General features: G+C 45.9%; 1 protein-coding gene across 1 annotated transcript; it reads right to left on the bottom strand.

Annotated features, from left to right (window-relative positions):
- Positions 1 to 233: 233 nt before the first annotated feature.
- Gjb2 (gap junction protein beta 2) lies at positions 234 to 5,967 on the bottom strand. The gene is made up of 2 exons (XM_051195620.1): positions 5,711 to 5,967; positions 234 to 2,396 (listed from the first exon to the last, which is right to left on the bottom strand). Exon 2 carries the CDS (start codon positions 2,372 to 2,374, stop codon positions 1,694 to 1,696), a length of 681 nt encoding a protein of 226 aa, XP_051051577.1. The 5' UTR covers positions 2,375 to 2,396; positions 5,711 to 5,967; the 3' UTR covers positions 234 to 1,693.
- Positions 5,968 to 13,028: the final 7,061 nt, after the last annotated feature.

The following is a 13,028-nucleotide window of genomic DNA, read 5'->3' as shown; positions in this document are numbered from 1 at the left end:
CAAAATGTAAACTATGAGATATATGCATACACAAATTACTATAACTGGGCATGGTGGTGTGCACCTTTAACCTTAGCACTTGAGAGGCAGGGGCAGGTGGACCTTTGTGAATTCTAGGTCAGTGAGGGTGACATAGTGTGACCCAGTCTCAAAGACAAAAGAAAGCAACTCTCCACCAACCCTCTCACCCCCTGCCAAAAAAGACTTACTATTGATTAAGTTAAAATTTGGTATTCTATTAAAAACCTTATTTAATTTTAAAGTATACAAAATAATTACATTTTAATAAATGATATTTAAGAGTTTACAAAATTATTTTAGTGACAAGCATGAAACCACAACTCTTGTTTATTGTTACAAAATAGCTTCCCAATGCCATTCTTGGCAGTAAGAAGTGTCCCCTGTTGGAGTTACTGAGTGCCATCTTGTGGGAAACACATTAAGCATAATGGCAGTGCTAAGTTTCAACTTGCCTTAGAAGAATTACATATTGACTCAAACTCTAGTTCCTATTTTTCCAAATATCCATATTTCTGTTTCCAGTTAAGAAAGCCAGTGCTGAAGAGGGAAGCAAGCAGACTTTCATAGCAGAAAAATCAACAGAATTAAGAGTTTAGAAGTTCCATTGGCTCTTTGAAAATGTTAACCCCCTGCCTCCACCCCATTTGCTTTCTGCACCTTTAAGTTGTATCTTGGCAGTGAAATTCCCAAGTGAACTCATGAAGTCAGTTCTTCTGAAGCTGGTGGCCACATCCCACAGCTACAGAGTAGGCAAATGTCAGGAGGGAGGGAGGGGCTGGCTTAGGCTCATAGCAGGTGGCAGTTGTTGGCAAACTTCCTATCTGTCTCTTATGTGGAATGACACTTGAATTTTTTTAATTGAGGCCTCTTCTGATCAGAAGCCAGCAACAGAAGCTTCCGGCTTGTCTCATTTGAGACTGGTTGTGATGACTGTATTCAACACATTGATGAAGAATACCATAGGTGACCACTTAGCCACATTGCAGATTTCCCATAACCAAAAGGCCAATGCTTTAAAGACCTTATGAGATCTGGTTACACACCATGTTCATATCACAAACTGAACCTTTCAAATCGGAGGAATGTATAATGGTGTCCAGATTGTTTTAAGAACAAAAGAACCTATCTTATTTTAAGGCTTTCATTAAAAAAAAAAAGAAGAAGTATACATTGCTTGAAGCATTAAATAACTTTGTCCATTACTGCAGACTTACACTATCAAAGCAAATAATAGAATGGATATTCTTTACCTTTAACTGGGGGCATCTTGGGGAAGGGTACCCTAAGGGGTGCACAATGAAGTTTCTGGGCACCTTCCTCAGGACTAGGCTCATCTCTCCTGTCCTCAGAGAAAGAGAAACAATGTGAGATCCTTTGTTTAAACTCTGAATGTATCCTACAAGAATAGTCTCTACCAGCATGGGGGCTCAGTGTAACTAACTTTAGAACCGATTAATACAGGCATAGAATTGGGCCTTTGTTTGAGAGCTTTGGGGGAAGGGAGTCCCATGGAGGCCTCTGGAGTTTCATGTGAGGCCTACAGGGACTTCAAATGGTGGCATTTAAGATGGGAATGTCTGCCTTGTGAAATGCTGGTGGCTGAGTTTTGACAGCTAAGCACAGGTTACCTCATCCTTTCCCTCAATCTTTGCTCTAGCAGCCAGGCAATGCATTAAACTGGTCTTTTTGACTTTCCTGAACAAAATCTAATGAACAAATAGCACAATTCTGTGATATTTAGCAGGATGCAAATTGCAGATACGGCAATCATGAACACAGTGAAGACAGTCTTTTCTGTGGGTCTGGAAATGAAGCAGTCCACTGTATTGGGACAAGGCCAAGCATTGCATTTCACCAGACGCTGCATGAAGAAGCCATTGTACATGATGTAAAAGACATACATGAAGACAGCTTCGAAGATGACCCGGAAGAAGATGCTGGTGGTGTAGGTCCACCACAGGGAGCCTTCGATACGGACCTTCTGGGTTTTGATCTCTTCGATGTCCTTAAACTCATTCTTTATCTCTCCCTTCATGAACTTCCGTTTCTTTTCGTGTCTCCTGTAGGCCACATGCATGGCTACCAGGAGGGCTGGTGTGGACACGAAGATCAGCTGCAGGGCCCAGAGCCGGATGTGAGAGATGGGGAAGTAGTGGTCATAGCACACATTCTTGCATCCAGGCTGGAGAGTGTTGCACACAAAATCGGCTTGCTCATCTCCCCACACCTCTTTGGCAGCTACCACAAGGATCATGATGCGGAAAATGAAGAGGACGGTGAGCCAGATTTTCCCGATGCTGGTGGAGTGTTTGTTGACACCCCCAAGGATAGTCTGCAGTGCGCCCCAATCCATCTTGTCCTCTGGGTGGGTGGCACTAGAAAGGACAAATAAACACAAGACAGGAATCACTCACTGGTCTGGCCAGAATCCAAGTCCTAGCTCTGTTCTGTCTCCTCCAGGATGGTGACAACACAACCTGCTTTGCCCTAGAATTGAGTGCATAGTTCCCAAACCATCTCCAACATGTTTCTGTGTTCTTTTTGTTATTTTTTTTTTTTTTTTTGTTCACTTGGGCGATTCACCCAGTCTTTAGCACATAATAAAGATGTAGGCACAGGGTGGACCAAAGCAAAGTACTTATTAGTCTAAAGGCAAAACCAAGTACTGGCTAAGGCCACTTCTCCTGTTTCCACTTTCCTACAGGTCACCCAGCAGGCTGTGTTGGCAGCACCAAGCTTTGCAGTGTATTACAGTGACAGACATAGCTGTCCAGTTCAGAGGACAGAATTTGTGAAATTCCACATGACCCAGTGCCAATTCCCTGCAGTCTCCAGGCTGATGCTGTTTCTTTAAATATTTTAATATGGGTGTCAAGTCCTTACTAATGATTACATTTACATTTGCGATTCCTCAACTTAACCTTTCACTATATATAATCCTTGCTTCCATCTTCTGTGTGAGAGGAGCAGGGTGAAAAAAAAAATAAAAAAATAAAAAAGTCTCTGCACCTAGGGTTTTACATGCAGATTGGTGACTCTACTGTCAAGTTGGGACTGTTTGGCTAATGCTCAGCACATCTGTTTTGATATGTGTACCAAGTGAGCTTTGCTACTGTGGACTATGGCTTTAACTTTGACATGATCCTAAACTAAATATATTATGAAAAATTGGTAGGAAGTTTAGCTCAGTGGTTCCCCAGATACTGGGCCACAGAATTTACCATTAGTTCAGAACCAATGGCCTTCTATTTCATCCCAGGGAAGGACCGTCTTCACTGATTCATAGTTACACCCTCTCTGTCACAATCAGCCCCTCTTCTGACAAGATCCCACCCTCCCTCTGTCCTGATGAGTCACCCGCTTTCCACCCGGTAATGAATCCTCTTGCTCTCACTTAAAAGCATCCTGCCCTTCTGTTATAGGCAAGTTGCATCCTGTTTCCTAGTGAACTAAGCCAGTTCAGGGTGAAAGTCCCCCTTGCCCATGGTGGCTGCTATAGAACACCAAGGTCTTGGTGGGACTCACTCAACCGGGCCTTGGTAAGAGAAGACAGGGCCATGGGAAGCTGGTGAGACATCAAGTCCTACCCAACATGGGAAGCAGAAACACCACAGGAAGAAACAGTGGCTGAGCAGGTTCAGCCCTGACCCATTTATACCTGGACTGTTCCCTAGGGAAGCTGGGTGTCCTTTGATCGGCCTCATAGCTCCATGAAGTCTGCCCCCAACAAGCAAGAGTATTGAAAGAAACAGTGTTCTAAGTTTAACAAAACCATCAGATTGGATTAGACCTTCTACTCTTCATGCCCACTGAGTGGAGATCAGGATACTGACTGAAACAAACATCCACACACCTGACCCAAAACACAGAGCTCCAGGGTGAGTGGGACATGTACCTTCACCTGCCTATAGCATCCACAGACTAGCCCAAGTACTGTCGGTTGAGAAAAATACACTTGAATAAAATCTTCACTTGTTTGTAAAAACGACTTTGTTGAGTTTGCTATGTTACCCAGGTTAGGTTGAATTTTAACTCCATGAAGTTGGGGTTAATACACATCTATAATCCCAGAACTCTGGAGGCTGAGGCAGGAGGATTGTGCTAACTTGAGGAAAACTCCAGCTGTAGAGGAAGACCCAGGCTCAAAAAACAAACAAAAACAAAAACAACAAAACAAAACAAAAATCACCGAGAGAAAAACAAAGCAAAAACCAAATCAAAATGAAACAAACAAACAAATAAGCAAGAAACCCCAAACCAAACCAAACCAACCAAACAAACAAACAAAAAACTCACAGGGAAAAAGGTCGGCAGAACTGAACAAACAAGACTAGGAAAAAACGCCGAGAAAAAACCAAGTCGCTGGGTCATAGGTGTGGACCCAGGCACATTTGGTTGCAGCAGCCTTTCTTAATGGCTTTTCCAAGACGAGGGATGGGTTAAATTTTGACCTCACAAGGGGCTTGCAGTACTATGCCAGCAGAGTGAAATCGTCAATATTCAACTGTGGCATAGGAGGTGATCTCCCAGTCTCTGACGGGAAGGTCACAGGCAGGTCTCTATCTGGTCTGGGTCACGGGCAGATTGCCTGGAACGCTGCCAGAGTGTGAGGGACCACCAATCAGCTCCGGTAAAGGAGAAGGGAGCTTCTCCTTAATAAACAACAACAATAATAACAATTAAAAATTAATATGAGACCCTTATTTTTCTTGAATGGTACTTTGGGGAGCTGGCGCAACATCTCCAGATGCTGTCCCCACCTCACCCTCAACTCTTCTCGCGATTGTGACTAACTTAGCCCATAGTTTCAAAGGATTCCAGGGTAAATGAAGGCAGGGCTGTGCCAGGCTTCTCAGGACTGTCCCAGAGACCTGGGCCATTCGTCCCATTTAGACGTATGCTCCCTAAGAGTGAGACAACACCGAGGGGCTGATGCAAGAGTCCCAGTGGATACGTTTCTCAGCAGCACACCATCTGTGAGCCTGTGTCTGGATGCTTCCCTTCCAGCTGCAGAGCCCCACCTGGACTCAAACCCTTAAAAAGCATTTAAGAAAAGCGACCAAAATCAACACTCAATTGCAGGCTGGTGTCCCCTAGCTCGTGGGAGCGGCTACAGACGCGCGCTTTGGGCGGTAGGCTGCGTCACCCCAGTGCTTTAGGTGGTAAAGGTCAGTGTCTTCCCATGGAGGCTTCCTGCTTAAACAAACGAAATCGAGTTTTCCTGCTAAGCTTTCGGTTAGTTAAAAAACTTTCAATGGCGGCAGCCAACGCAGCCAGGAGGCCTCGAGGAAATCCTAGCAAAGAAACACAGGCAACATGTCTGTTGCGCGCGGAACAGCCTGGCCCCCGCGTCCCTCCCTGCCCCGCGCGGTGCGGGACCTGTGCGGACGATTCCTGCCCTGTGCGCAGCAGCAGCGATCGCTGCGGGACTAGTCAGGTCCAATCCCCAGCCCCGCCAGCCGCTCCAGGCGCAGAAACGCATTCGTGGCTCGGGTCCCTCTCCGCGGGTGGCGGTGACCCCCGGGGACGGCACAGAGCGATCGGACCTCGGTTTCCCAGGACCGCGACGGTCCACACCCCACCTCCCACTTCACGCGTCCCTACTGGCGAGGCTCCCGACGCCGCGGGGTGTCGCGTCCAAGCGCGGGCCACGCCGCTGTGACTCGGGGGCGCGGGTGGGCTGTCGCACCTGCGTTCCGAGGAGCGCGCGGCGCCGGGTGGCGAGAAGGAGGAGCAGGTCTGAGTAAGCAATGGGGCCGGTCCCGGCTTGGTCCGAAGTGGGTCTCGGACCTGTCCTGGGTTGGTCCGGAGTGGATCTCGGACTGATCCGGAGCTAGTCGCCGCTGGTCCCCGCAGAGGCTGCGCTCTGTGGGCGGGAGCGCCGCCGACCGGCTGCGAGTTGGGAGAGCCAAGCGCTCAGAGCGCTGCGATCTTGGACACCTGTCGGCCGTGGCGCCTTTTAACCGCACCCCTCACCCCGCCTCTCTCACCCCTGGAGCGATTGAGAAAGTTGCGGAGGAGGCGGCTCCGAGCTGCCCGCCGGCCCCAGCGCCATGGGCGGGGCTCTCCGGGCACCCGGAGCCGACCCGGCCCTCCAGAAGCAGGCTCTCTTCGAGCCCCAGCTCCAACCCCAGCTCCCCACCCTTGATTTTTGCCCTCCAGACTTTCCCAGTGTCGTGTCCTGTGCGCAGCCTGAACCGAGTCCACCCAGGACCTAGGTCTCAAAGCTCCAAGCCCCAGCTCCAGGCTTTTGGGGGAGTGGGTGGTGTTGAAAGAGAGTTAATGATGTTGTCGTTATTACTACTCTCACTAGGGGAAGCGTGGTATGGCATTCGAGGCACGTACGTGAAACCCTTTGTGTAGGCCCGCAGCTTCTAATGGCACAAGAGGCTCCTCTCCCAGGGGACCCGCAGCACAGAGATCCAGGACATCTGGAATTTGGGTTCAAGGCCGACTAACAGGGGCGCCATCAGGGCTGGCCAAATTCTGGCTTCTATTTGCCTCAATTCCAGATTCAATTCGATCCCTTTGAACAGTGTGCGGGGAGGGGGGGGGGCTAGGCCAGGGGGCAGTGTAGAGGTGCATCTCCAGGGCTGGCCTCAAAGTCCCTGGCCTGGAAGTGGACGTATCACGGCCTCTGGAGTGTCCTGTGTCTGTGCCTACCTCTCAGTGTTTTCTTTTCCACAACTGAAATCATTGAAAAAAAAAAAAAAAAAAAAAAAGGGGGGGGCGCCCAAAATCTGCGGGAAAGACAGTTCTGGATGTATAATGTGAGGTCTGTGTTCACACTTCTCAGCTAGCTAGACAATTTTGAGGGGCAAAGGGAATGAAGTGGACAGTCACAAAATCTTCAGAGAAGAATTTAAAATATCAAGAGCAGGCCAGCCAGCTTCCCCCTACTCAGTTACCAGCGACCTGAGTCCTAGAGCAGCCAGGTTTGAGTTGCAAGCCTCACATCCTCAGTTTCCTCAAATCAGTTTTACATGAAGTGAAGAGGTAGTGATTTATTCTGACAAGGCCCATGTGGTCTAAGGGATGCTTTCAGTGCCAGCAACCTTAGCTGAAGGTGCATGCTTTTGCTTGCAAAGCTGGCTCATTGCCATGGGCAGACCTCGTGGCTCTTGAGGGGCAGAGGGTTTTGTGCTGAGGCTGTTTACCACCCCCCTTCTAGTTGTGTCTTAACCTAAGAGGGAGTGTCTATAATGAAGAGACAAAACTCCAGGAGCCCCACATCCTCAGACTGCCTTCCTGAGAGGTGCTGAGTCAGCATGTGAAGAATGACTGGTCAAGCCAGCTGGGGTGGTACAACTCCCTTGGCCTGAGCACATCCAGACACGGTGCTGAGGTGGTGGCTGTTAGCAGGGGTAGAAGGGAGTCTGTACCTTTAGTTTCTCATGGGTAGTATGGTTTTCAGTCCAACGGAGAGCTTGTTCAGTGTCAATGAGAGAAGATTCTAGAATCATAGGAAGTTGGCTGGTAAAAAATGATAAGTTGGAGATGAGAATTGATTCACTTTCCCCATTGAGCAGTTTCACCTGAGGTTTTAGTGCCGGCATTATGATTATAGGTTCAACATCTAGTTCCCGACTTGTTTCTACAGATTTGCATAATGGCTGTGTGCTGGCTGATTGTGACAGCCACTGGGAATATTAGGATTTATAGTTCATCTCTAGAGTCTGCTCGGAGAACTCAGTTCTTGATTTCCTTCTGTTTCATGCAGTTGCTCTTGTTTCTTTGTGTTATCCTTTCTTCCTAATTGGACCAGAGGCTCTTCTAGGGCAGGAACTGCTAAATTTATATGTGTGTGTGCATACTCTGGTCGGGGAGGGTAGGGAGAGGAGAGAAGAGGCCAGAAAAGAGCTGGGGATGGTTTGACTGTTTGAGATTATCTCAGAATGAAGCTAGATGCACATCCAATTAACATACTATAAAAAGAATTTGAGTCCTCCCCTCATGGTAAGCATTGCTTTGATAAAGTGAGCATTGGAAATAAATCCTGCTCTTCTCATCCCGATTCTCATGTGTTTATGTTTCAGCATGTGGGCCCATGAGAAGCTCCGCTCCAGTAACACAGTGGGGAGCAGGAGCTCGATGACTGACCATTGTCTCATTCATGTGTAGAAACTAAAGAGATGAAGAACAGATTTTGACTTGGCTTTAAGCAGAATTCCATGACATCTTCTAGGCTGGCGTTGAGCGAAGGCAGCAGCAAGGCTGGACAATGGCGAGGGGTGAGGAGGGGCCTATGAAATAGCTACAGATGATTAACCAGTGAAGAGCTCTGAGCACTGCCCCTTGTCACTCACGTCCACGTGTGCACATGTCCATGTGTCCACATGTCCACGTGTCAGGACAAGTGAGTATGGCTTTTGTGTCTGGTTAGCACTAACCGTAGCTGGTTATCACTCAGCTGAACTTTCTTGATGATGTTGAAAGGTGACAAGGCTAATGTTTAGGCTATTTAGTATTTTAATTTGACAGTTTTTTTTTTTAAATAAACTCAAAAGAACTCGCTACTGTGCAAGAAATCAGTGCAAGATAAATGGTACAGCTTGTCACTTTGATGGATGACTGCTGGCCGGCTCTCTCCTGGGGCAGTATCTTGAATCTGGGAAGGATGCTCTGAACACACACACACACACACACACACACACACACACACACACACACACAGTGTCTCACAGTTCAAATTTACAAATCAAATGTAGGCGATGACATAGAATGTTTCAGAACAAGAAAAGGCTTGTGAGTGTCTGGAGTCTCTTTTCACCACTTGACAAGTTCTCAGTCAAGCTGGGCCCATTGATCACCCATCGACATCTGCCCTTTGGGCTGCGTGCTCCTCTCCTGAGTTTGCTATTGAAGCACTAACCCTGTGAGTATAATTAATAAATCATATTAGGCTCTTCCCAAAAGAACCAAAGAGCCTCTGGCTCCCTGGATAGTTAGTAATGACTTACATTTGATAATGTCATGTCATGGCAGAATGGCTCTTCTGGCCCCTGCCAGACTGTGAGGGTAATTATTATATTGGATATGCTTTCACTACAATTTCTGTTGTTGTTATTTTGTTGGTTTTGAGTCAGCTTCTCTAGCCCAGGCTGGGCTTGGACTTCCTATCAGCTAAGGATGATGTGACTTGACACCTGCCGATGCATCTTCAGTGCTACCATCACAGGCCTGTACCCGCAAACCTCATTTCTTTATTCGTCTCTGAGTCATACCATTCTTATGCTTTCTAAAACTCATTAATCTGAAATCATACAGGAAGAAAAAGTCAGTTGTTATATTCAGAGTGAAAATAAAAAGCATTTCAGGCTCTCCACAATTTAACCTCCTCCAAATGAGAGACATTTAAACCCCCAACTTTAAGCCTGCTGTAAGTGGTTCTGTTTTCTTTATTTGTAACATTTTGAATTGAAATAGCTGTGTCTCAGCTGCAAGAGTGTGATGGAAGAGACTTCAGCAGCATGGCTGGATGTGTATTGACTCTTACTCATGCACACACCCTGCTGTGGCTCTTCTGTGGTTAATTAAACAGACCGTGGAAGAATGACAAAGATCCTTCCAAACATATTTGTGTCAAGAGCACGCACATATTACTCTGAAATGCAGCAACCATAACTATCTTTGCTGGCTAATAGGAAACATTCCTTTCTGCGGAATAGAAATTTAAATTCTGTGTGTTACAGTAGCTAGTCAGCATGGAAATCCTGTATCATCCACAGAGGAGCCATTGGCATTTCTGTATTCTAATTTGTGTGCCAACAGTATTGTGCCCTACAGGATTTTGAATTGTTTCTGGAACAATCTGGGGGAGGGGACCTCATGTGGTATTGCAGAACAAAATTATAGTAGGGTTGATAATGGATTATTGATTCTTGGTTATGTTTTATTTGATAGACAATTGAAATTCTGTGTGAAACACTCACCTACAGTGTTCTGATTTATGGTTTGTTTCCTGGGAACCACTGATCATGGGATTAGGTTTTTGCTCCCAAGGTCCGACTTCTGTTGTGTTCTGCAACCCGCAAATCCCTCTTTCGAGAACTGAATATGAAGTATTTTGTTTGAGGATTCAGAATAGAGCTTATATATGTGGTAGCTCTTCATGTGAACTTCTCCTTTAACGGAGAGACAGTTCCACTCTGGAACAAATGTTCTTAAAAGGGGGAAAATAAATCTCAGAATGAAACACAAGTGCTTGTAATACCCAGAATGCACAGTAGATGGCACTAAAATACTCACTCGGCAGACCTGTACAGGGAGAACATTTGACGTTTATTTTTCTAGTTAGTGTTGCTGGTCCTGATCTCATGAGTAGGCAGGGAAATAATTTTTTTCCTACTCCCTTCTTTTCCCTCTCCCTCTCTCTCTCCTTCCTAATGCAAACATGAAACAATAAAAAAGAAAATATCAGAATGCATTGCTCTCACAAGGGTAAGTATCACTTTGTGAGATGTCTGCACAGACTCCCAGATCCAGTGTCAAGTGCATTTCTTGCTGTCAGTATCTGTTACAAGCAAGCGTGAAAGCCACTGTTCTGTTCCTTTTCCAGGGAGACAAGATATATCATAGTAGCTGCAGATGAAAAAGATTTATAACATAGAGGAGAGACCTGAAGACTCCAGATGTCACTTCCCACCTCGGCTGTGCCTTAAGTTCACAATTGACAACCCCACCAGGCCCCTAGCTGGCAAGATGTGCTTTGGGTGGTCAACTTAAAGACTTTTTTCAGGTTGGAAAAGGACATCTGGTCTACCACTAGATCTCTTTCCCCCTATTCTGAGCTGAGAAATAATGGCAACATTTGTCTGTGTCTTCCCCACACCCACCTTTTTATTTTAGCCTGGAGCTTTCTATATAGACCAGGCTGGCATAGAACTAGCAGAGATCCACTTGCCTCTGCCTTCTCCTGCTGAGATTAAAGGTGTGTGCCACCACACCACACCCAGTCTTTAGGTCTTTTACTAAATAAATAAAAGTTTGCCTTGAAAGGAGTATAAGTAGCACTTTTGATAAATAGCACTGTCACCACCCATCATTTTAGTGGATTTATGTATGTAGAGAATACATGGGTCAGCTGATTCTGTGGATTTCCCCATCATGGTCTTGACTCCTTTGCTCATATTATCCCTCCTCCCTCACATTGATTGTACTCCAGGGGCTTGGTCCAATGGTTAGTTGTGGATTTCTGCATCTTCTTCCATCTATTTCTGGAAGAGGTCTCTAACTTCTCTGGGGCTGTGGATTGTAGGCTGGTTATATTTTGCTTTATTTCTGGTATCTACTTATGAGAGAGTACATACTATATTTGTCTTTCTGGTTTGGGTTTCCTCACTTAAGATTTTTGTTTTGTTTTGTTTTGTTTGTTTTTGTTTTTTTTCTAGTTCTGTCCATTTGTCTGCGAGTTTTAAGATGTCATTTTTTCTTACCACCGAGTAGTACTCCATTGTGTAAATATATCACATTTTCTTTATTCATTCTTCAATTGAGGGGCATCTAGGTTGTTTCCAAGATTGGGATATTACAAATAATGTTGCTATGAACATAGTTCAGCAAATGTCCTTGTGGTGTGAATGTACCTCCTTTTGGTATATGCCCTACAGAAGGTATTGCAGGGTCTTGAGCTAGTGAGAGATCACTGACTCATGTTTGACAAATGAAGAACCTGTGTAAGACCAAACTAGACTCCCTTAATATAGGTAACAATGGTGCAACTGGGACAATATATGAGGCCACTGGCAGTGGGCCCAAGATCTAACACTATGCACAAACTGACTTAGCAGAGCCCATTCTATATGGAGAGATACTTTGCTCAGCCTAGACGCAGGCGTGTAGTGGGTGGAGAGGTGCCTTGGTCATACCTCAGTGAGATGATGGGCAGACTTATTAGACTTCCTAGAGGAGGCCTTACCCTCTCTGATGAGCAGATAGGAGGTAGGGGATGGAGTGGGAGGAGAGAGAGGAGAGGGAAGAGAGGGGGGAGGGGAAACTGGGATTGGAATGTAAGAGGTAAATTAATAAAAAAATTAAAAAAGAGCTACATGGAAATGTGCATATGAATGATGTGTGTAAATGTGTAAATGTACATTCATGTTTGTGTGTGTGGCACAGCTGTGTGTGGAGGTCAGGGAAACAGCCTCAGGTTTCAGTCCTTGCCTTCTGCCTTATTTGAGGCAGGTCTCCAGCAATCCTCCTGTCCATACTTCGTGCTTGCTGTGGGAGCACTGTGATTTCATAGGTTCTGGGGATTCAGAGTCTGGTGCTCATGCTTCCACAGAAAGCACTTTACCCACAGGATCATCTCCCCAGTCCGGCCCTGGAGACTTTCAATGTGAAAGTTTCGGTGGGTAATTGGGCTATAGGAAGAGATAGCAAATGTTGAAGCTTTTCTGGATTTGAAACGGATGCATTGGTGAGAAATGTAGAGAATCCAGCTGCTGGTGGAGGTGATGTGGGGCTCCTGCATGTATGTAGCTTACATACATGAAGATGGTGCTGAGAAGTGGGCAGAGTCTTTGCACTGCCATTAGATGGGAACAGTCACTTTTTCTGACCATTCCATGATGTTCATGCAGGCTACTGGGCTGCTTGGATTTTGACTTTGATTTTGTGTTTTCAAACAGGCTCTCTCTATGTAGCCCTGATGTTCAAGAACTCTCTATATAGACCAGCCTGGCCTGGAACCCACAGAAATTCTCTTACTTTTGCCTCCTGAGTGCTGGGATTAAAGGTGTGCACCACCACGATTGTTCTCTGCTAGGCTTTTGAAAGATTTTGCACTTATGATTTATCAAAGGAAATAATTGTAGATGTAACATGTAGTAGTGACACACAGAAACACACACACACACACAGAGGAAGGAATCTCTGGGTGTAAACTGATACAGATTAGTGTGCTAATCATTTATACATAATTGGGCATTCCTACGTGTGCAAATGCTTCATGCTTACCTCGCTACAGGAACCTATGAAGGAAGTTTCTTCCTTCTTTGATTTTTTGC

This window comes from Phodopus roborovskii, unplaced genomic scaffold (genome assembly GCF_943737965.1).
Source record: "Phodopus roborovskii unplaced genomic scaffold, PHOROB, whole genome shotgun sequence".
NCBI classification, from domain to species: Eukaryota; Metazoa; Chordata; class Mammalia; order Rodentia; family Cricetidae; genus Phodopus; species Phodopus roborovskii.
This window is presented reverse-complemented; position numbering and strand designations above follow the sequence as displayed.